At 45.6% G+C, this 20,512-nt stretch overlaps 1 protein-coding gene across 1 annotated transcript in view; it reads right to left on the bottom strand.

Moving 5' to 3' along the window:
* The window catches only part of LOC311239874 (adhesion G-protein coupled receptor G6-like), a gene marked incomplete at its 5' end in the record, with an annotated part of 31,805 nt that extends 12,441 nt beyond the window's left edge, over positions 1–19,364 (bottom strand). The window contains 4 exons of the mRNA XM_084328318.1: positions 1,863–2,036; positions 3,622–3,904; positions 6,706–6,845; positions 18,965–19,364. Coding sequence (XP_084184444.1) covers positions 1,863–2,036; positions 3,622–3,904; positions 6,706–6,845; positions 18,965–19,364 — 997 coding nt within the window. The remainder of the gene's footprint in view (positions 1–1,862; positions 2,037–3,621; positions 3,905–6,705; positions 6,846–18,964) is intronic.
* Positions 19,365–20,512: the final 1,148 nt, after the last annotated feature.

The raw sequence follows: 20,512 nt of genomic DNA on the forward strand, positions 1-20,512 counted from the left end.
TGCACAATAGAGAGCATCCTGACTGGCAATATCACATCCTGGTTTGGGAATAGCACCGCACAAGACCGTAGCAGACTACAGAGAGTGGCCCGTTCAGCCGAACGCACAATTGGAGGGGGGCTTCCCACTCTCCAGGACATATACAACAAGCGGTGCATGGGTAAGGCTAAGAGAATTATCAAAGACTCCAGCCACCCAAACAACTGCCTCTTTGAACTGCTGCGGTCAGGCAAGCGATACCGGAGTCTCATGGCAAGTACAGAAAGACTCAGAAGAAGCTTCTATTCTCAGGCCATCAGAATGCTAAATAACAATAACACGCACACACTCACTTTAAAACAAACAACTCACTGCAGCACCCACTTTACCCACTTTAGAACACATAAACACACTTTATATTTATTGGTAAAGAATTTGCACTATAACCCATACCTCATTACACCTTACTGTAAATTGTACCTAAATTGTACCTCATCCCATTTCTGCTTTGTACTGTATAATATATTGTATTGTAACTCAGTTACTTCTACTCTGCATTGCACATTGTATATATGTATATACTGAACACTTTTGTCTACGTACTTGACTTCTATTTTATACTTGCTATACTTATTTTATACTTATCTATTTTTGTCTAGCACAGTCCCTGGAGCGAAACAGAAAGAAGCATTGTCTATAAAAGTATTCTGTACTTTTGTATGACAACTAATAAAGAAACTTGAAAACTTGGAAACTAGAGCTATTATGTTAACATGTTAACAGAACACGTATTCTAACAACAAAATACCACCTTACAGCACCTTTAACTCAAGTATACTCGTTATTCGGCGCCACGCGTTGAACGCCAACAACAAGTATACTTGTTATTAGATCATTTGATATTTTTCCTTTGATCCCCGCTCTACAGACTCGCCATAAACAAGGCATTTTCTAACGATCGGATTTTCGTGGTAAGACCCCCCCCCCCCCCCCCCCCTCTGTGAAGGTACATATCGCTGCTGTCGGGACAAAACCTCATAACTCCAAAAACCCAACTTTTCAGCAGATGAAAAAAACTAACACAGATTTGAGGGTGAATAGAGTTAGGAGGTTGGATGATCGGTTTAATGCTTTCCCTTTGTTTAAACTTTGTAAAACCCACACACACATATGGAGGATGATCTACGGAGTTGATTTATATAATAAAAAAATAAATAAAAAAATGGAGTTATGAGGTTTTGTCCCGACAGCAGCGATATGTACATGTTATACACATTTGATTTGGGAGTATTTGGGGGTTCAGGGAATCAACCAGAACGATTCGGGCTTATTGCACATAAAGCGTCCTGTCTCGCAATCTATGGAAAATAATTATTTCGGAAATGGGCGATGTTCAGCGTGTAATAAACTACAAACTACAGTGTGTAGAAACGAACGCCTTTTTGCACGTTGTACTGCAAATAGTGTCTGTCAAACGAGCCTTACCATTTTCCCCATAGCTATAGTATAGAATATACAAATAGCTCCGCAAAGATCATGAATTATCGCAAGAAAACGTCACGAAAAGCCGGCCTATACTGACGGCAGGATGCGCGCCCCCAGCGTGGCAGAGAAAGAGTTAACCTACCCTGGAAAAGTAAAGGTGAACAATAAAAACATTGTTAACCCTTTCACTGCCACACGACAGAAGGTTAGCCCTTTACTATCACACAACCGACGGCGATGCTCCGTCATTAGCATCATTAGCTCCGCATCCGGGCTAACCGTCTGTATTGTCACAGTGAAAGGGTCAACCGGCTGTCGTGTGGCAGTGAAAGGGGTCCCTGTAACGAGGAGCACGGTGTGGGCCGGCGAGGAGGGCATGACCCAGTAACTGTACTCACTGCAGCTGAGCGCGGCGTCGGTGTGGGCCAGCGAGGAGGGGATGACCCAGTAGCTGTTGTCCCAGTCGAGGACGTTCCCCACGCTGTCACACGTCAGCGCGGCCAGCTGCTGCATCGGCATGGCGTAGTCCCACAGCCGGAAGTTATACACCATCCCATCGAAGCTCTGTCGGCCTGGAGAGAGAGACACAGACACGGCTGAGAGGGTGGGCTGGTGGGTAGGTAGGTAGGTAGGTAGGTAGGTAGGTAGGTAGGTAGGTAGGTAGGTAGGTAGGTAGGTAGGTAGGTAGGTAGGTAGGTAGGTAGGTAGGTAGGTAGGTAGGTAGGTAGGTAGGTAGGTGGGTAAGTAGGTAGGTAGGTAGGTAGGTAGGTAGGTAGGTAGGTAGGTAGGTAGGTAGGTAGGTAGATAGGTAGATAGTAGGTCGATTGGTTGGTAGGTAGGTTGGTAAGAAGGTGGGTAGTAGTTAGATTGGTAGGTAGGTAGGCAGGCACAGTAGGTAGGTAGTAGGTCGATTGGTAAGTAGGTGGGTAGTAGATAGATTGGTAGATAGGTAGGCAGGCACAGTAGGTAGGTAGTAGGTCGATTGGTAAGTAGGTGGGTAGTAGATAGATTGGTAGATAGGTAGGTAGGTAGGTAGGTAGGTAGGTAGGTAGGTAGGTAGGTAGGTAGGTAGGTAGGTAGGTAGGTGGGTAGGTAGGTAGGTAGGTAGGTAGGTAGGTAGGTAGGTAGGTAGATAGTAGGTCGATTGGTTGGTAGGTAGGTTGGTAAGAAGGTGGTAGTAGTTAGATTGGTAGGTAGGTAGGCAGGCACAGTAGGTAGGTAGTAGGTCGATTGGTAAGTAGGTGGGTAGTAGATAGATTGGTAGGTAGGTAGGCAGGCACAGTAGGTAGGTAGTAGGTCGATTGGTAAGTAGGTGGGTAGTAGATAGATTGGTAGGTAGGTAGGTAGGTAGGAAGGTAGGTAGGTAGGTAGGTAGGTAGGTAGGTAGGTAGGTAGGTAGGTAGGTAGGTAGGTAGGTAGGTAGGTAGGTAGGTAGGTAGGTAGGTAGGTAGGTAGGTAGGTAGGTAGATAGGTAGGTAGGTAGGTAGATAGGTAGGTAGGTAGGTAAGTAGGTGGATAGTAGTTAGATTGGTAGGTAGGTAGGCAGGCACAGTAGGTAGGTAGTAGGTCGATTGGTAAGTAGGTGGGTAGTAGATAGATTGGTAGATAGGTAGGCAGGCACAGTAGGTAGGTAGTAGGTCGATTGGTAAGTAGGTGGGTAGTAGATAGATTGGTAGATAGGTAGGTAGGTAGGTAGGTAGGTAGGTAGGTAGGTAGGTAGGTAGGTAGGTAGGTAGGTAGGTAGGTAGGTAGGTAGGTAGGTAGGTAGGTAGGTAGGTAGGTAGGTAGGTGGGTAAGTAGGTAGGTAGGTAGGTAGGTAGGTAGGTAGGTAGGTAGATAGGTAGATAGTAGGTCGATTGGTTGGTAGGTAGGTTGGTAAGAAGGTGGGTAGTAGTTAGATTGAACAGATTTTTATAAAATTTGGACCTGTACTACATAAGACTTCAGGCTATATGGATTATCTGTGTTTTCCGGCTTATACCTATTTTTATTTTTGGGGGGGGGGGGGATATTGCAACCACTACAGAAAAATGTGAGTACACAAGTTCAAGTTCAAATCAAGTTCAGCCCTATGTTACTCTATTTCATTAGCACTGAAGGCGATTTTTTCCTTTTTTGCATCAGTAGCCTTTAATGAGTGCATTAGTAGTAACCGACCTCCCAGCCGGAACTCGTCCCCCGGAGCCACGGAGCGGCCGCTGGTGGCGGCGCAGGTCTTGGCGCGGTAGTTGCCGTTGAAGTAGACGGCGGCGCGCCCCCCCGCCGAGCTCCAGGTGACGCAGAAGGGCCGCATGGTGGCGGTGATGTCGCCGGAGCTGAACCCGTTCTCCAGGGAGCAGCTCTGGCCGTCGACCAGCAGCAGCATGCCGTCCTTGTTGGCGCCGAGCGACAGCATCACGTCACCGTCGTCATCGTCGTAGGTGAAGAAGATGAACTCATTCTGTCGGGGGGGGGGGGGGGGGGGGGGGGGGTCGAACGGCCATACTATTAGTTAAATGGTAAATGGCTGCATTTATATAACAGCTTTTATCTAACAGTTAGGGGTTAAGGGGTTATTTTCAATTTTTTTTTTATATATATAGATGCACGAATGCCTAGTGAGTGAATGTACAGAATATGTTTTAAATAGGGATGTCCGATATTATCGGCCGATATTGGCATCAAAATGTGGAAAATATCGGTATCGGTTTAAAAAAAAAGATATATGTATATATATATATATTTTTTTTTTACATTTTTATAACCTTTATTTACCCAGGCAAGCAAGTAAGAACAAATTCTGATTTTATTTATTGTCAAAAGTATGCATAATGTTGTGTTAATTCCACAACAAGACATATGTAATGTTAATTACCTGAAATTATTCCGTTTTTTGGGGGGGGGGAAACTTTGCATATATCGGTATCGGTTGATATCGGTTGATATCGGTATCAGAAATTAAGAGTTGGACAATATCGGTATATCGGATATCGGTAAAAAAGCCAATATCGAGCATCCCTAGTTTTAAACTGTTTTTATATTAGCTTTAATATCCTTCTATTTTTTTCTGTTTCTTTTCTGGCTTAAACATCTGGCCCAGGGACTACAGCTGAAAACTAGCAACCCTGCTAATGTTGGCATATTTACTTTAATTTGTATTCATTTATAAATGTATAAACAGTTGATTGATATGCACCGTCCCTGATCAAATAAACTGAGTAAACTAAACTAAACTAAACTAAACTAAAGTGTCTTGCACAAGGACACTTTGACACGCTGCCCAGGAGGAGAAGGGAATCGAACCGGGAACCTCAGGATTACCAGACGACCAGTGCTCTACCTCCTGAGCCACTGTCGCCTCCTGTTGAAGGATTTTGGGTAGACCATTGATACCAGTATTACAGACCATTGATACCAGTGTTACAGACCATTGATACCAGTATTACAGACCACTGATACCAGTATTACAGACCACTGATACCAGTATTACAGACCACTGATACCAGTATTACAGACCATTGATACCAGTATTACAGACCATTGATACCAGTATTACAGACCATTGATACCAGTATTACAGACCATTGATACCATTGTTACAGACCATTGATACCAGTATTACAGACCATTGATACCAGTACTACAGACCATTGATACCAGTATTACAGGCCATTGATACCAGTATTACAGACCATTGATACCAGTATTACAGGCCATTGATACCAGTATTACAGACCATTGATATTACAGACCATTGATACCAGTATTACAGACCATTGATACCAGTATTACAGACCATTGATATTACAGACCATTGATACCAGTATTACAGACCATTGATACCAGTATTACAGACCATTGATACCAGTATTACAGACCATTGATACCAAGCTGGATGATTATTTTCCTGAAGTTAACTGCACCATTAATTACACAACAAATAACGTAATCATGTATAGTTCCTATAGCATCTGGAAAATAGCTCCAGTTCTTCCATTACATAAGGTAATAAAACATCTGCTTTTAGCTTCTGTGCCGCGGAAACATGGAACGTTTTCGAGCGGCAGTTTTTCATGTCTGGTCATTTTTAGCATGGTGTTATTCACTGTCAAAGATGCAAAGAAAAATCATAATATTCATATTCTCCTTTGTTCCATCACAATTTAAGCAAGCCTAGTAACAGACACAATATTTCTGACACTGGGAATACATTCACTGAGGTCCATAGATGTCCCTAGATATCGAGAACATGCAAATGGCCTTGTAGAAGTGGAGCAATCTTCCATTTACTTAGCTAACCTGGGCTAGCTTGCAGCCAGATAGCTTTCTACTGAACACACAGAGAGGAAAGCGGTATCTATCTTCATATCTGACTCTGGAGAAGACAGTAAAAACATTTCCTATAATGTTGGCGCGTTCCTTTTTCATACATTTATTTCAGAAAAATTTGTCTGCTTAACACCATTGGGGGGCGCCAAAGACGAGTTAACTCCATGCGTCAATACTGGAAATCGCGATCAGACAATTGGAATATTCTTTTTGGAATAACTCCGATCAAAGGTAAGGACTATCTGACGTCAATTCCACCTTGATCCTACAATGATTTCAAATCAATCCAGGCGATCAACGTATGTAGTATTCAAAACGAATGCCGTTACTGGCGATCAAAGCATCAGAGCATCTGAAACTATACAATATTCAGTCACCACGGTATAACACGCGAACGTATACATGTAAAAATGCATTCTTTTTAACATGTTGAACGAGGGATAGTTAATGTCAAATGAGCCATAGTATTGTCTCCATAGCTATAATATAGAATATAGATATAGCCCTGTAAACACCGTGACGCACAGGGAAAATCCCTATCTCTTACAGCGGTGGCCCATTGAGTACTCGGATAACTAAAACGGCTGGCGCTGAAAGTGTTAAACAGCTGGTCTAAGCCGTGTGTGTGTGTGTGTGTGTGTGTGTGTGTGTGTGTGTGTGTGTGTGTGTGTGTGTGTGTGTGTGTGTGTGTGTGTGTGTGTGTGTGTGTGTGTGTGTGTGTGTGTGTGTGTGTGTGTGGTGTGTGTGTGTGTGTGTGTGTGTGTGTGTGTGTGTGTGTGTGTGTGTGTGTGCGTGCGTGCGTGCGTGCGTGCGTGCGTGCGTGCGTGCGTGCGTGCGTGCGTGCGTGCGTGCGTGCGTGCGTGCGTGCGTGCGTGCGTGCGTGCGTGCGTGCGTGCGTGCGTGCGTGCGTGCGTGTGTGTGTGTGTGGCAGACCTGATTGGTGTTTGAGCGGGCCAGCTCAAAGCAGACGGTCAGGTGATATAGCGTCGGTATGGAAACGGAGCTGGCGACCTTGGTGATATTGCCCTCGCCCTCTGCTATGGTCAGCTTCTGGTTCCTCAACGCCACGGCAACTAAGACCAGGAGAGGAAGTAAGGAAGCAAGGAAGGAAGGTAGGAAGGAAGGAAGAATGACAAGGAAGGAAAGAGGGAAGCAAGGAAAGAGGTGAATATAGTCTGATCACGTCACTGAATATCAAACTCGTACCACTACCTGTCTGCCATCATCCTGAACCTGAGAGAGGAGGTCAGACTTTATGAAACAATGTTAGCATCTTGTCAGAAATGCTACTTCAAATGAATGGGGTGCGAAATAATTGACCTCAAAACCGCACGTGTGATTTTGAGTCCCTCCAAAAGGTCCTATTATTTATTACTATTAATAAATTAATGTTGAGACAAATTGTTTCTGGAATATACACACACAGGTGCAGAAATATGTGTCATGGGGCTCGGGGATCAAGATAGGCTTCTGAAAATCATTTAAAGTTTCAAGTTTGTTTTAATTTGACACGTATAAGGTACATGCACATTACAGTGAAATACATTTAGCTTAAAGTGTATGAGATACTGCCAGTCTTAAGACCACTGAGTGCCTCCTCTCTAGTCTACAGATACTAGCTAACTGATATATGAGTATTTGTTACCAGCCAACTCGGTTTCGGTCAAATAAATACATAAAGGAAAGGTGTGCAACGTTATTTGGTAAGCTAACATTAAAACAAGCGAGCACACGTAATGTTAACAAACTAACTAGCCACGCTGTAAACGCTAACCAACAGTTGACAATCAGAGAGTAACGTACATTTTGGGATTGTTAGCGTTAATTTGTTGGAATTGTTAACAGCAGCTTAATGTTACGATACGAAGCCAGGGCTGTGGCTGTCATACAAGAACATCTATTTAACGAGCTGCTAGCTTAAAATACTTCTTCTTTTGCTAACCTCTTTTTGTGCAAACCTCTTTGTGTGTGTGTGTGTGTGTGTGTGTGCGTGTGCGTGTGCGTGCGCGTGCGCGTGCATGTGTGTGTGTGTGTGTGTGTGTGCGCTTGCTCTTCATTATTCACTTCCGCCACACAGGAACCTTCATGTGATTCCACAGGAAACCACAATTTCTGCACTTCTGCTCGGCCAGAACAGTCTTGCTTTCATATCGTACACGACAACATCTTTTGGATATTGGATGTTGGATATTACATATACAGGGCCGCCTCAGGGGTATGCGAGCAGTGCGGTCGCACAGGGCCTCGCGGGAAGGGGGCCCTCGCAAAAAAAAAATAAAAAAAAAATTATTTATTATTTTTTTTATTTTTATTTTTTATTTTATTTTTTTTTTTTCGAGGCCCCCCTTCCCGCGAGGCCCTTTTTCATCACAGACCTAAAATCTAGTTTTGCTTATATGCTTATATATTTCACATTAGACACGTTTGTAGAATGTGTCTGACTTGTTCCTGGGTCTGCAGACATACTCACTATTGGAGCTCAGCCTCTGGGGTTCTGCAGCAGACATACTATTGGTTTCAACAAAGGGAGTGGTTTTACTTACATCATGTGTAGTACGCCGGCGTGAGTCAGCTGCGTTTGACTATTTCGCGCGTGCAGCTTTTGACTATTATGCTTAGTTATGCCAGCCAAGACGAAGAAAGAGGTCGGTCATTATCAGTCGGTCGGTCACCAAGGAACGTTGACGAAAGGCCTCTCGCTAGCGGGACAAATGGCCGGAGCCTTGTCATGGTATAGCCATGATGATGTCGGCTAGTAGCTAGCTTAGCTAAAGGCTAACTAGCGTTAGCTAACCTAGAGACAGCGCATACAGCCAAGATGAAGAGGATGGTCGTTTGGCAGATGAACTTCGTCAACTCCACGCGGTTGTCTCCATCCTCTTGGACGTTTGGTGAGTTTTTAACCTATTCTATTAACTCTATTCTATTCCCGCCGTGGACATCTCTCTCTCTCTCTCTCTCTCTGGAGCTAAACTGGCCGACTAGCTGTTGTAGTACTACTAGTAGCTAACGGTGTGTGGCCTGGTGTCAGCACCTGTATGTAGCCGCATAGCTTGCTTCTGCGTTAGCTAATGGTTAGCGATAGCCTGGTTGAGCTAACTGTTAGCCAGTTAGCTGTTTAGCTACGACGTTAGCTGCCGGCTGCGCTCGGCTGGGAACGTTCGTTTGATGCTATCAGTTAGCCTTGAGTTAGCTGTTAGCTTGTGCTACGACCATTGACATCAGCCGTGAGAATAGCAGGGGGTCATTTTTGTCCCGCCAGCGAGAGGCCTTTCGTCAACGTGGAGACCTGTGTTACGGCCTTTCGCCCTGCGTTCCTTGGTGCAGGTAAGATTAATGAAATCATGACATTACCCCACTCTTCCTTCCTTCCCCTCCCGAATGTTTTGTTAATAACGATGTTTTTTTCCAGGCAAAACATATGTTACTTCACAACATTTGGAGATACGACATGTGCTGTGTGTGAATTCATTGTCTTGGTCGTTTGTGTAGCTTGGGTAGCGTTGGGCCGTTGGCCAAATCTGTGTGTGGCCTGGTGTCAGTAGCCTACCTGGCTAGCCTTTAGCTGTCGGCCATTGGCTCCTTGCTGCTTTGTTTTCTCTGGTATAGACCCTCTTCTCTTTGGATTTAAGTGTTGATCTTTGTCCTTTTGGATCTATGTATATTCATGTTGCCTTTGTGAAGTTATCTTTTCCTTCTGTTTTGTTCTTTCATTAAAAGTTGAATATCCTTTAGGGGGTCATCTTTGCTTATCTCTCTCATACATGCTCTCTCTCTAACACACATGCTCTCTCTCTCTCTCTCTCTTTCTAACACACACAGTCTGCCTATGGCGGCCTTTCTCGATGGCTAGGCTGTGCTCGCTGAGACTGTACCTAGTCAAGGATCTTCAGTCACAGTGCTCAGGTATTCTGCCACTGTGTACTCTCTGTTTAGGGCCAAATAGCATTTCAATTTCTTTCCAATGTGTCTCTCTCTCTGTACACTGTATATTGACTGTAGAACGGGAGCTCTCTCTCGCTCTCTCTCTTGCTATATGTTGACTGTATCATGCCCAGCCTCGGGCAGCGCTATTATTTACGAATATGTTGACTGTATATAAAAAAAAAAAAAAAAAAAAAAATTATTTTTTACCTTTTGGGGGGGGGGGGGGGGGGGGCCTCGCGTTTAAATCTCTATATATATAGATCTATATATAACACTCTATTGGATATTACAACAATCTGACAACTCTATCAGTGATCTTCAGCTCCCCGGCTGGGCAGCAGTGAATAACAACTCAGTGCGGACGGCTGGCCAGCCGCCCCCCCCCCCCCCCCCTGTGATTATTATAATAATAATAATAATAATAATAATAATAATAATAATAATAATAATAATAATAATAATAATAATAATAATAATAATAATAATAATAATAATAATAATAATAATAATATATTTGATGGGCTGTAAGTGGCGCAGTGGGCAAGGCGCTCGCCACTAACACAGGAGATGCTGGGTTCGAGCCCAGCTCTCGGCGTTGCTTCCGGCTTGGCTGGTCGTTCATACTAACACAATTGGCAGTATTAGGGGGTGGGAAAGCCGGTGGGTGGGGATCGGACCTTGTGGACAGCGACTCCTACAGGTCGGTTGGTGCGCCTGTACAGCAGAATCAGGAAGTATCGGGGGCAGCGTGAGCCTCCCACGCGTTACTCCTCGCCGCTGAGAGGTCGCGCTGTGCAGGTGAAAAGATGCGACGGCTGCCTCCTCGTGTACCGGAGGGGACACGTGATGCAAGGCTTCTATCCTCACTGCAGCCGACCAGTGGGAGGCATGGTCTAACAACGTTCGAGACAGGGGAGGGGAGAATTGGATAATACGAAATTGGGATGGGAGAAAAAAAAATTAAATGGGGAGAAAATGTAGATAAAAAAAAATTATATATTTGATTTGCAAGGGCGCTTTATATTTCGGGAACAAATCTCACTACAGTGTAGAAGAACATAAAAACTAGCAAGAGAGTGAACAATTACTTAAAATAAGTAGTGCAGTAGTATTTTGATAACCATATATCTATATTTTGCCTGAAACTGGTGTTCAAATTAAAATCATGTGTTAAACCTGATATGACCAGAGTGACAAGCTTAGAGAGTGTGTGTGCTTGCAGAGACGTGGGCTCACAACAGGAGGTCATTTGCATACAACTGCTGGCAGCTGCAGACAATAGATCAAGTGTCTGTTAAACTGGTCCTGTGGCTGATTATATCACAGGAAGCCGGTATCTCATGCCCCAGGTCTAACAGGCAGGCCAGGTCATCTGGTCTGATTACAACATGTGAGGACAGCTGCCAGGGGAGGAGCAAAGCGTCTCCATTCTCAGTAACACTAAGTACATTTTCAAATGACTATTGCTATACTTGGATTAATTTAATTTGAACTACAAATGGGCCTGTTATATTGTGGTAATAATTCTGAATTGAATGATATAAAATATGCCATGTGTATGAATAAGAATCACAGCGTTTGAAATTGGGCCACTTCTGACTCTACCTTAGAAAATACTTAAATGTGTTGAATACTAACTGTATAAAATAGCTATTGAGTTAAGTTAAAAGAATATGATTAGGAAACTAGAAGAAGTGGACTTAATTCTAAACCTACTGTGATTCTCATTTAGCATCACAAGAAACTGTTCAAAAATGATATCTCTGTGTTTATGAAATCAATCTCAATTCGAATATATATATCTTGGGTTCAACAACCAAAGTATTATGTTAGTTAGACGGTATTTGTTCTTTGGTTGGATAACAAAGGAAATATCTGGTGGGCCTAAGGGGACGGCCCCTCTTTTTCAAATACTCTGTCCTGGCTCGCGATTGGGTGGAAATCCTGGGCGTGAGTTCACTTGGTGACGTCACGCCCAGGGTCTCGGGCTCATGGATAAATATGGGAAGGTGGAGAGACACAAAAAACGGAACCGACACAGGACAACACCCACCTTTACACACAGCGGACGACGCGGGCAGCAGAGAACCAACGGAAAAAGAGCTTTTGGAGGGAGAACAGACTATTCTTTGTTCGTCAGCCAGACAACAAAGAACATCAACAACGGCACACCGATCATTCTTTAATCTGCTTTCTTAGTAGGACGAGAGTGGCATAGTGCTCCGGTACCTCAAGTATTATAGTGTTCTTTATTGTAATTGAACCAAAACTATTGTAATTACACTCTTAACTTTGAATTAAACAGCTGTTAGTACACCTTTTCCTCCATTTTCTCCTGCTTAGCTGCTGTCGAACAAGACCAGTTGGTCTTTTGAAAGTACAAGGGTTTTTAGGGGAGACAAGACACAACGCAGAGTAGGATCAAACTGGTTCTGACCCAGCAGAACCAGGACATAGACCTTTGTGACTTCAGTAGGACTAAAACTAGTAAAAGAGTAAAGAACATAGAATATGTGGAGCTAAAACTAGATAAATCAAAGAAAGGCTCTATTAACCTCTTAACAGGAGGCCCAAAAAGTGGCCATTTTAGTTTTAGTTTTTAAGATAAGATATTCCTTTATTGATCCCCTTGGGGAAATTCAGGCATCATAGCAGCATCGGGGGGAGGGGGGGGGGGTACATTTGAGGACTGCATACTTTTTTTGCAAACCAAAATACTATACTTCATACTTATAGCATAAGCCTGGTCTCTTTTGAAAGATAACATTCTGAAGTTTCTGATACAATAAAGAAAGTAAATCACTTTTAGTGCTAATGAAATAGAGTAACATAGGTAACATAATGCCCCGGTTAGATGCAATCTTCATCCCCTTGTACTCTGTATATTTATACTTGACAAAAATGTCCATGTACCGTTTTTGTCCATGTGGAGTAGGCCAGGGTGGGTGTCTTAGTCTAGTGGTGAGAGCTGTGTTTGTATCAGGGTGGGTGTCTTAGTCTAGTGGAGAGAGCTGTGTTTTTATCAGGGTGGGTGTCTTAGTCTAGTGGTGAGAGCTGTGTTTGTATCAGGGTGGGTGTCTTAGTCTAGTGGTGAGAGCTGTGTTAGTATCAGGGTGGGTGTCTTAGTCTAGTGGTGAGAGCTGTGTTTGTATCAGGGTGGGTGGGTGTCTTAGTCTAGTGGTGAGAGCTGTGTTTGTATCAGGGTGGGTGTCTTAGTCTAGTGGTGAGAGCTGTGTTAGTATCAGGGTGGGTGTCTTAGTCTAGTGGTGAGAGCTGTGTTTGTATCAGGGTGGGTGTCTTAGTCTAGTGGTGAGAGCTGTGTTTGTATCAGAGTGGGTGTCTTAGTCTAGTGGTGAGAGCTGTGTTTGTATCAGGGTGGGTCTCTTAGTCTAGTGGTGAGAGCTGTGTTTGTATCAGGGTGGGTGTCTTAGTCTAGTGGTGAGAGCTGTGTTTGTATCAGGGTGGGTGTCTTAGTCTAGTGGTGAGAGCTGTGTTTGTATCAGGGTGGGTGTCTTAGTCTAGTGGTGAGAGCTGTGTTTCTATCAGGGTGGGTGTCTTAGTCTAGTGGTGAGAGCTGTGTTTGTATCAGGGTGGGTGTCTTGGTCTAGTGGTGAGAGCTGTGTCTCTATCAGGGTGGGTGTCTTAGTCTAGTGGTGAGAGCTGTGTTTGTATCAGGGTGGGTGTCTTGGTCTAGTGGTGAGAGCTGTTTGTATCAGGGTGGGTGTCTTAGTCTAGTGGTGGGAGCTGTGTTTGTATCAGGGTGGGTGTCTTAGTCTAGTGGTGAGAGCTGTGTTTGTATCAGGGTGGGTGTCTTAGTCTAATGGTGAGAGCTGTGTTTGTATCAGGGTGGGTGTCTTAGTCTAGTGGTGAGAGCTGTGTTTGTATCAGGGTGGGTGTCTTGGTCTAGTGGTGAGAGCTGTGTTTGTATCAGGGTGGGTGTCTTAGTCTAGTGGTGAGAGCTGTGTTTGTATCAGGGTGGGTGGGTGTCTTAGTCTAGTGGTGAGAGCTGTGTTTGTATCAGGGTGGGTGTCTTAGTCTAGTGGTGAGAGCTGTGTTTGTATCAGGGTGGGTGTCTTAGTCTAGTGGTGAGAGCTGTGTTTGTATCAGGGTGGGTGTCTTAGTCTAGTGGTGAGAGCTGTGTTTGTATCAGGGTGGGTGGGTGTCTTATTCTAGTGGTGAGAGCTGTGTTTGTATCAGGGTGGGTGTCTTAGTCTAGTGGTCAGAGCTGTGTTTGTATCAGGGTGAGTGTCTTGGTCTAGTGGTGAGAGCTGTGTTAGTATCAGGGTGGGTGGGTGTCTTAGTCTAGTGGTGAGAGCTGTGTTTGTATCAGGGTGGGTGTCTTAGTCTAGTGGTGAGAGCTGTGTTTGTATCAGGGTGGGTGTCTTAGTCTAGTGGTGAGAGCTGTGTTTGTATCAGGGTGGGTGTCTTAGTCTAGTGGTGAGAGCTGTGTTTGTATCAGGGTGGGTGTCTTAGTCTAGTGGTGAGAGCTGTGTTTGTATCAGGGTGGGTGGGTGTCTTAGTCTAGTGGTGAGAGCTGTGTTTGTATCAGGGTGGGTGTCTTAGTCTAGTGGTGAGAGCTGTGTTTGTATCAGGGTGGGTGTCTTAGTCTAGTGGTGAGAGCTGTGTTTGTATCAGGGTGGGTGTCTTAGTCTAGTGGTGAGAGCTGTGTTTGTATCAGGGTGGGTGTCTTAGTCTAGTGGTGAGAGCTGTGTTTGTATCAGGGTGGGTGTCTTAGTCTAGTGGTGAGAGCTGTGTTTGTATCAGGGTGGGTGGGTGTCTTAGTCTAGTGGTGAGAGCTGTGTTTGTATCAGGGTGGGTGTCTTAGTCTAGTGGTGAGAGCTGTGTTTGTATCAGGGTGGGTGTCTTAGTCTAGTGGTGAGAGCTGTGTTTGTATTAGGGTGGGTGTCTTAGTCTAGTGGTGAGAGCTGTGTTTGTATCAGGGTGGGTGTCTTAGTCTAGTGGTGAGAGCTGTGTTTGTATCAGGGTGGGTGTCTTAGTCTAGTGGTGAGAGCTGTGTTTGTATCAGGGTGGGTGTCTTAGTCTAGTGGTGAGAGCTGTGTTTGTATCAGGGTGGGTGTCTTAGTCTAGTGGTGAGAGCTGTGTTTGTATCAGGGTGGGTGTCTTAGTCTAGTGGTGAGAGCTGTGTTTGTATCAGGGTGGGTGTCTTAGTCTAGTGGTGAGAGCTGTGTTTGTATCAGGGTGGGTGTCTTAGTCTAGTGGTGAGAGCTGTGTTTGTATCAGGGTGGGTGTCTTAGTCTAGTGGTGAGAGCTGTGTTTGTATCAGGGTGGGTGTCTTAGTCTAGTGGTGAGAGCTGTGTTTGTATCAGGGTGGGTGGGTGTCTTAGTCTAGTGGTGAGAGCTGTGTTTGTATCAGGGTGGGTGTCTTAGTCTAGTGGTGAGAGCTGTGTTTGTATCAGGATGGGGGTCTTGGTCTAGTGGTGAGAGCTGTGTTAGTATCAGGGTGGGTGTCTTAGTCTAGTGGTGAGAGCTGTGTTTGTATCAGGGTGGGTGTCTTAGTCTAGTGGTGAGAGCTGTGTTTGTATCAGGGTGGGTGTCTTAGTCTAGTGGTGAGAGCTGTGTTAGTATCAGGGTGGGTGTCTTAGTCTAGTGGTGAGAACTGTGTTTGTATCAGGGTGGGTGGGTGTCTTAGTCTAGTGGTGAGAGCTGTGTTTATATCAGGGTGGGTGTCTTAGTCTAGTGGTGAGAGCTGTGTTAGTATCAGGGTGGGTGTCTTAGTCTAGTGGTGAGAGCTGTGTTTGTATCAGGGTGGGTGTCTTAGTCTAGTGGTGAGAGCTGTGTTTGTATCAGAGTGGGTGTCTTAGTCTAGTGGTGAGAGCTGTGTTTGTATCAGGGTGGGTGTCTTGGTCTAGTGGTGAGAGCTGTTTGTATCAGGGTGGGTGTCTTAGTCTAGTGGTGGGAGCTGTTTTTGTATCAGGGTGGGTGTCTTAGTCTAGTGGTGAGAGCTGTGTTTGTATCAGGGTGGGTGTCTTAGTCTAGTGGTGAGAGCTGTGTTTGTATCAGGGTGGGTGTCTTAGTCTAGTGGTGAGAGCTGTGTTTGTATCAGGGCGGGTGTCTTAGTCTAGTGGTGAGAGCTGTGTTTGTATCAGGGTGGGTGGGTGTCTTGGTCTAGTGGTGAGAGCTGTGTTTGTATCAGGGTGGGTGTCTTAGTCTAGTGGTGAGAGCTGTGTTTGTATCAGGGTGGGTGTCTTAGTCTAGTGGTGAGAGCTGTGTTTGTATCAGGGCGGGTGTCTTAGTCTAGTGGTGAGAGCTGTGTTTGTATCAGGGTGGGTGGGAATCTTGGTCTAGTGGTGAGAGCTGTGTTTGTATCAGGGTGGGTGTCTTAGTCTAGTGGTGAGAGCTGTGTTTGTATCAGGGTGGGTGTCTTAGTCTAGTGGTGAGAGCTGTGTTTGTATCAGGGTGGGTGTCTTAGTCTAGTGGTGAGAGCTGTGTTTGTATCAGGGTGGGTGTCTTAGTCTAGTGGTGAGAGCTGTGTTTGTATCAGGGTGGGTGGGTGTCTTAGTCTAGTGGTGAGAGCTGTGTTTGTATCAGGGTGGGTGTCTTAGTCTAGTGGTGAGAGCTGTGTTTGTATCAGGGTGGGTGTCTTAGTCTAGTGGTGAGAGCTGTGTTTGTATTAGGGTGGGTGTCTTAGTCTAGTGGTGAGAGCTGTGTTTGTATCAGGGTGGGTGTCTTAGTCTAGTGGTGAGAGCTGTGTTTGTATCAGGGTGGGTGTCTTAGTCTAGTGGTGAGAGCTGTGTTTGTATCAGGGTGGGTGTCTTAGTCTAGTGGTGAGAGCTGTGTTTGTATCAGGGTGGGTGGGTGTCTTAGTCTAGTGGTGAGAGCTGTGTTTGTATCAGGGTGGGTGTCTTAGTCTAGTGGTGAGAGCTGTGTTTGTATCAGGGTGGGTGTCTTAGTCTAGTGGTGAGAGCTGTGTTTGTATCAGGGTGGGTGTCTTAGTCTAGTGGTGAGAGCTGTGTTTGTATCAGGGTGGGTGTCTTAGTCTAGTGGTGAGAGCTGTGTTTGTATCAGGGTGGGTGTCTTAGTCTAGTGGTGAGAGCTGTGTTTGTATCAGGGTGGGTGGGTGTCTTAGTCTAGTGGTGAGAGCTGTGTTTGTATCAGGGTGGGTGTCTTAGTCTAGTGGTGAGAGCTGTGTTTGTATCAGGATGGGGGTCTTGGTCTAGTGGTGAGAGCTGTGTTAGTATCAGGGTGGGTGTCTTAGTCTAGTGGTGAGAGCTGTGTTTGTATCAGGGTGGGTGTCTTAGTCTAGTGGTGAGAGCTGTGTTTGTATCAGGGTGGGTGTCTTAGTCTAGTGGTGAGAGCTGTGTTAGTATCAGGGTGGGTGTCTTAGTCTAGTGGTGAGAACTGTGTTTGTATCAGGGTGGGTGGGTGTCTTAGTCTAGTGGTGAGAGCTGTGTTTATATCAGGGTGGGTGTCTTAGTCTAGTGGTGAGAGCTGTGTTAGTATCAGGGTGGGTGTCTTAGTCTAGTGGTGAGAGCTGTGTTTGTATCAGGGTGGGTGTCTTAGTCTAGTGGTGAGAGCTGTGTTTGTATCAGAGTGGGTGTCTTAGTCTAGTGGTGAGAGCTGTGTTTGTATCAGGGTGGGTGTCTTGGTCTAGTGGTGAGAGCTGTTTGTATCAGGGTGGGTGTCTTAGTCTAGTGGTGGGAGCTGTTTTTGTATCAGGGTGGGTGTCTTAGTCTAGTGGTGAGAGCTGTGTTTGTATCAGGGTGGGTGTCTTAGTCTAGTGGTGAGAGCTGTGTTTGTATCAGGGTGGGTGTCTTAGTCTAGTGGTGAGAGCTGTGTTTGTATCAGGGTGGGTGTCTTGGTCTAGTGGTGAGAGCTGTGTTTGTATCAGGGTGGGTGTCTTAGTCTAGTGGTGAGAGCTGTGTTTGTATCAGGGTGGGTGTCTTAGTCTAGTGGTGAGAGCTGTGTTTGTATCAGGGTGGGTGTCTTAGTCTAGTGGTGAGAGCTGTGTTTGTATCAGGGTGGGTGGGTGTCTTATTCTAGTGGTGAGAGCTGTGTTTGTATCAGGGTGGGTGTCTTAGTCTAGTGGTCAGAGCTGTGTTTGTATCAGGGTGGGTGTCTTGGTCTAGTGGTGAGAGCTGTGTTAGTATCAGGGTGGGTGTCTTAGTCTAGTGGTGAGAGCTGTGTTAGTATCAGGGTGGGTGTCTTAGTCTAGTGGTGAGAGCTGTGTTTGTATCAGGGTGGGTGTCTTAGTCTAGTGGTGAGAGCTGTGTTTGTATCAGGGTGGGTGTCTTAGTCTAGTGGTGAGAGCTGTGTTTGTATCAGGGTGGGTGTCTTAGTCTAGTGGTGAGAGCTGTGTTTGTATCAGGGTGGGTGGGTGTCTTAGTCTAGTGGTGAGAGCTGTGTTTGTATCAGGGTGGGTGTCTTGGTCTAGTGGAGAGAGCTGTGTTTGTATCAGGGTGGGTGTCTTAGTCTAGTGGTGAGAGCTGTGTTTGTATCAGCGTGGGTGTCTTAGTCTAGTGGTGAGAGCTGTGTTTGTATCAGGGTGGGTGTCTTAGTCTAGTGGTGAGAGCTGTGTTTGTATCAGCGTGGGTGTCTTAGTCTAGTGGTGAGAGCTGTGTTTGTATCAGGGTGAGTGTCTTGGTCTAGTGGTGAGAGCTGTGTTTGTATCAGGGTGGGTGTCTTAGTCTAGTGGTGAGAGCTGTGTTTGTATCAGGGTGGGTGTCTTAGTCTAGTGGTGAGAGCTGTGTTTGTATCAGGGTGGGTGTCTTAGTCTAGTGGTGAGAGCTGTGTTTGTATCAGGGCGGGTGTCTTAGTCTAGTGGTGAGAGCTGTGTTTGTATCAGGGTGGGTGGGTGTCTTGGTCTAGTGGTGAGAGCTGTGTTTGTATCAGGGTGGGTGGGTGGGTGGGTGGGTGGGTGGGTGGGTGGGTGGGTGGGTGTCTTAGTCTAGTGGTGAGAGCACTCGCCCACCACCTCCCATTGCTATGGCTGTAACATATCAAACATTAAATGCCTCTTTTCCTGCGCTTCGATTAAGTACTTTATTTCCATTTTCTGATGGAGACCATGCACACGCACACCACAACCACCTCCACCCATCTCACCTCTCAGCGGAGACGACAGAACCAACACGGAGACAAGCGTCCTGCCGGGGGAGGCCCTTACCGTGCCGGGGGAGGCCCTTACCATGGCGGTAGCTCACGCTGAAGCCCTTACCATGGCGGTAGCTCACGCTGAAGCCCTTACCGTGGCGGTAGCTCACGCTGAAGCCCTTACCGTGGCGGTAGCTCACGCTGAAGCCCTTACCGTGGCGGTAGCTCACGCTGAAGCCCCTCTTCTCGATGATGGAGTCGGAGTGGAAGGTCAGCTCCAGGACGTTGCCGGTGGAGTTGAGCGTCAGCCCGTTGGCGGCGACGCCGCAGAAGAGCACGTCGGCGCTGCCCGTGTTCACCACGGCCCGGTCGTAGGGGCAGCCCGGCACCTTCTCCAGCTCAAAGTCCAGGAAGGTGAGCTCGACGATGTGGCCGACCGGCGCCCGAAGGGTCCACCGGCACGCCTGGGACTTGGGGTAGTCCGCCGGGTAGCACGGGGAGGTGATGTCGCCCTGGGGCTCCGACAAGACCAGGTTGCAGTTCACCTCCGGGCAGGCCAGCACTACGGGGGGGGGGGGGGGGGGGGGGCAAAGAGAGGTGGGGGAGGTAAACATCTGGTGAGGATTATGGAGGTAGGAGGCCAAGAGGACATCGGGGGGAGATAGGACGTAGGGAGACGAGAAGGTAGGAGACCAAGAGGACTTCAGGAGACAAGACAAGAAGGAGACGAGGACTTCAGGAGACAAGACAAGAAGGAGACGAGGACTTCAGGAGACAAGACAAGAAGGAGACGAGGACTTCAGGAGACAAGACAAGAAGGAGACGAGGACTTCAGGAGACAAGACAAGAAGGAGACGAGGACTTCAGGAGACAAGACAAGAAGGAGACGAGGCAATCCCTGTCCAGATGACAGCAGAAGGAAATTAAATTTTAAACACCAATTTGCACGAACAACCTTAAAACAAAGGTGCACCTCAGTTATAGGTATCAAACTATGGAACTCTTTGCAGAACGATGAAAAGAGTTCCAATAATATATTTCACTTCAAAAGGTTGTGCAAAGAAAAGATACATAGACAGTATAGCACAGTTTAGTATAATATTGCAGTTTAGCGTGTCAGGACGTAGCATAGAGTTGTAGTGTAGGCCAGTATGAGTATAGTAATATAGTATATAGCAGCGTAACATAGAATAATAATATATTAAAATATTGTATAATACTGTACCAATATGGTGTAGAATAAATAGTATGATTTAGTTATATTATAATAAAATAGAAATTAGATAGTATATAGAAGTATAATACATTATATAAGTGTGTGTGTGTGGGGGTGTGTGTGTGTAAATGAATTAACCTAAATATGTAGTTTGACTGATAGATAGACAAAATGGGTTTATTTATGTTGATTTAATTTGGTTGTGTTGATGTTAAATTTTTATTTATTTTTTGCAAAATGGGTATATTCTGTTTGGTTTTACACAATATGTCTATCGGTGTGTTGTACGTGTGTAGGGGCAGGTATATATAAGATTTTTTCTTCTTCCTGTTCCTTTCGGCCATGGTATTTTTTGTGAATTATGTGAATATGTACTGTTGGACTGTGGTGATTCCATGTACGGATAAATAAAATGATGATGATGATGATGATGACTTCAGGAGACAAGACAAGAAGATAGGAGACGAGGACTTCAGGAGACAAGACAAGGAGATAGGAGACGAGGACTTCAGGAGACAAGATGAGGAGATAGGAGACAAGGACTTC

The sequence above is a fragment of the Notolepis coatsorum genome (genome assembly GCF_963971535.1).
Source record: "Notolepis coatsorum genome assembly, chromosome: 14".
Lineage (NCBI taxonomy): Eukaryota > Metazoa > Chordata > Actinopteri > Aulopiformes > Paralepididae > Notolepis > Notolepis coatsorum.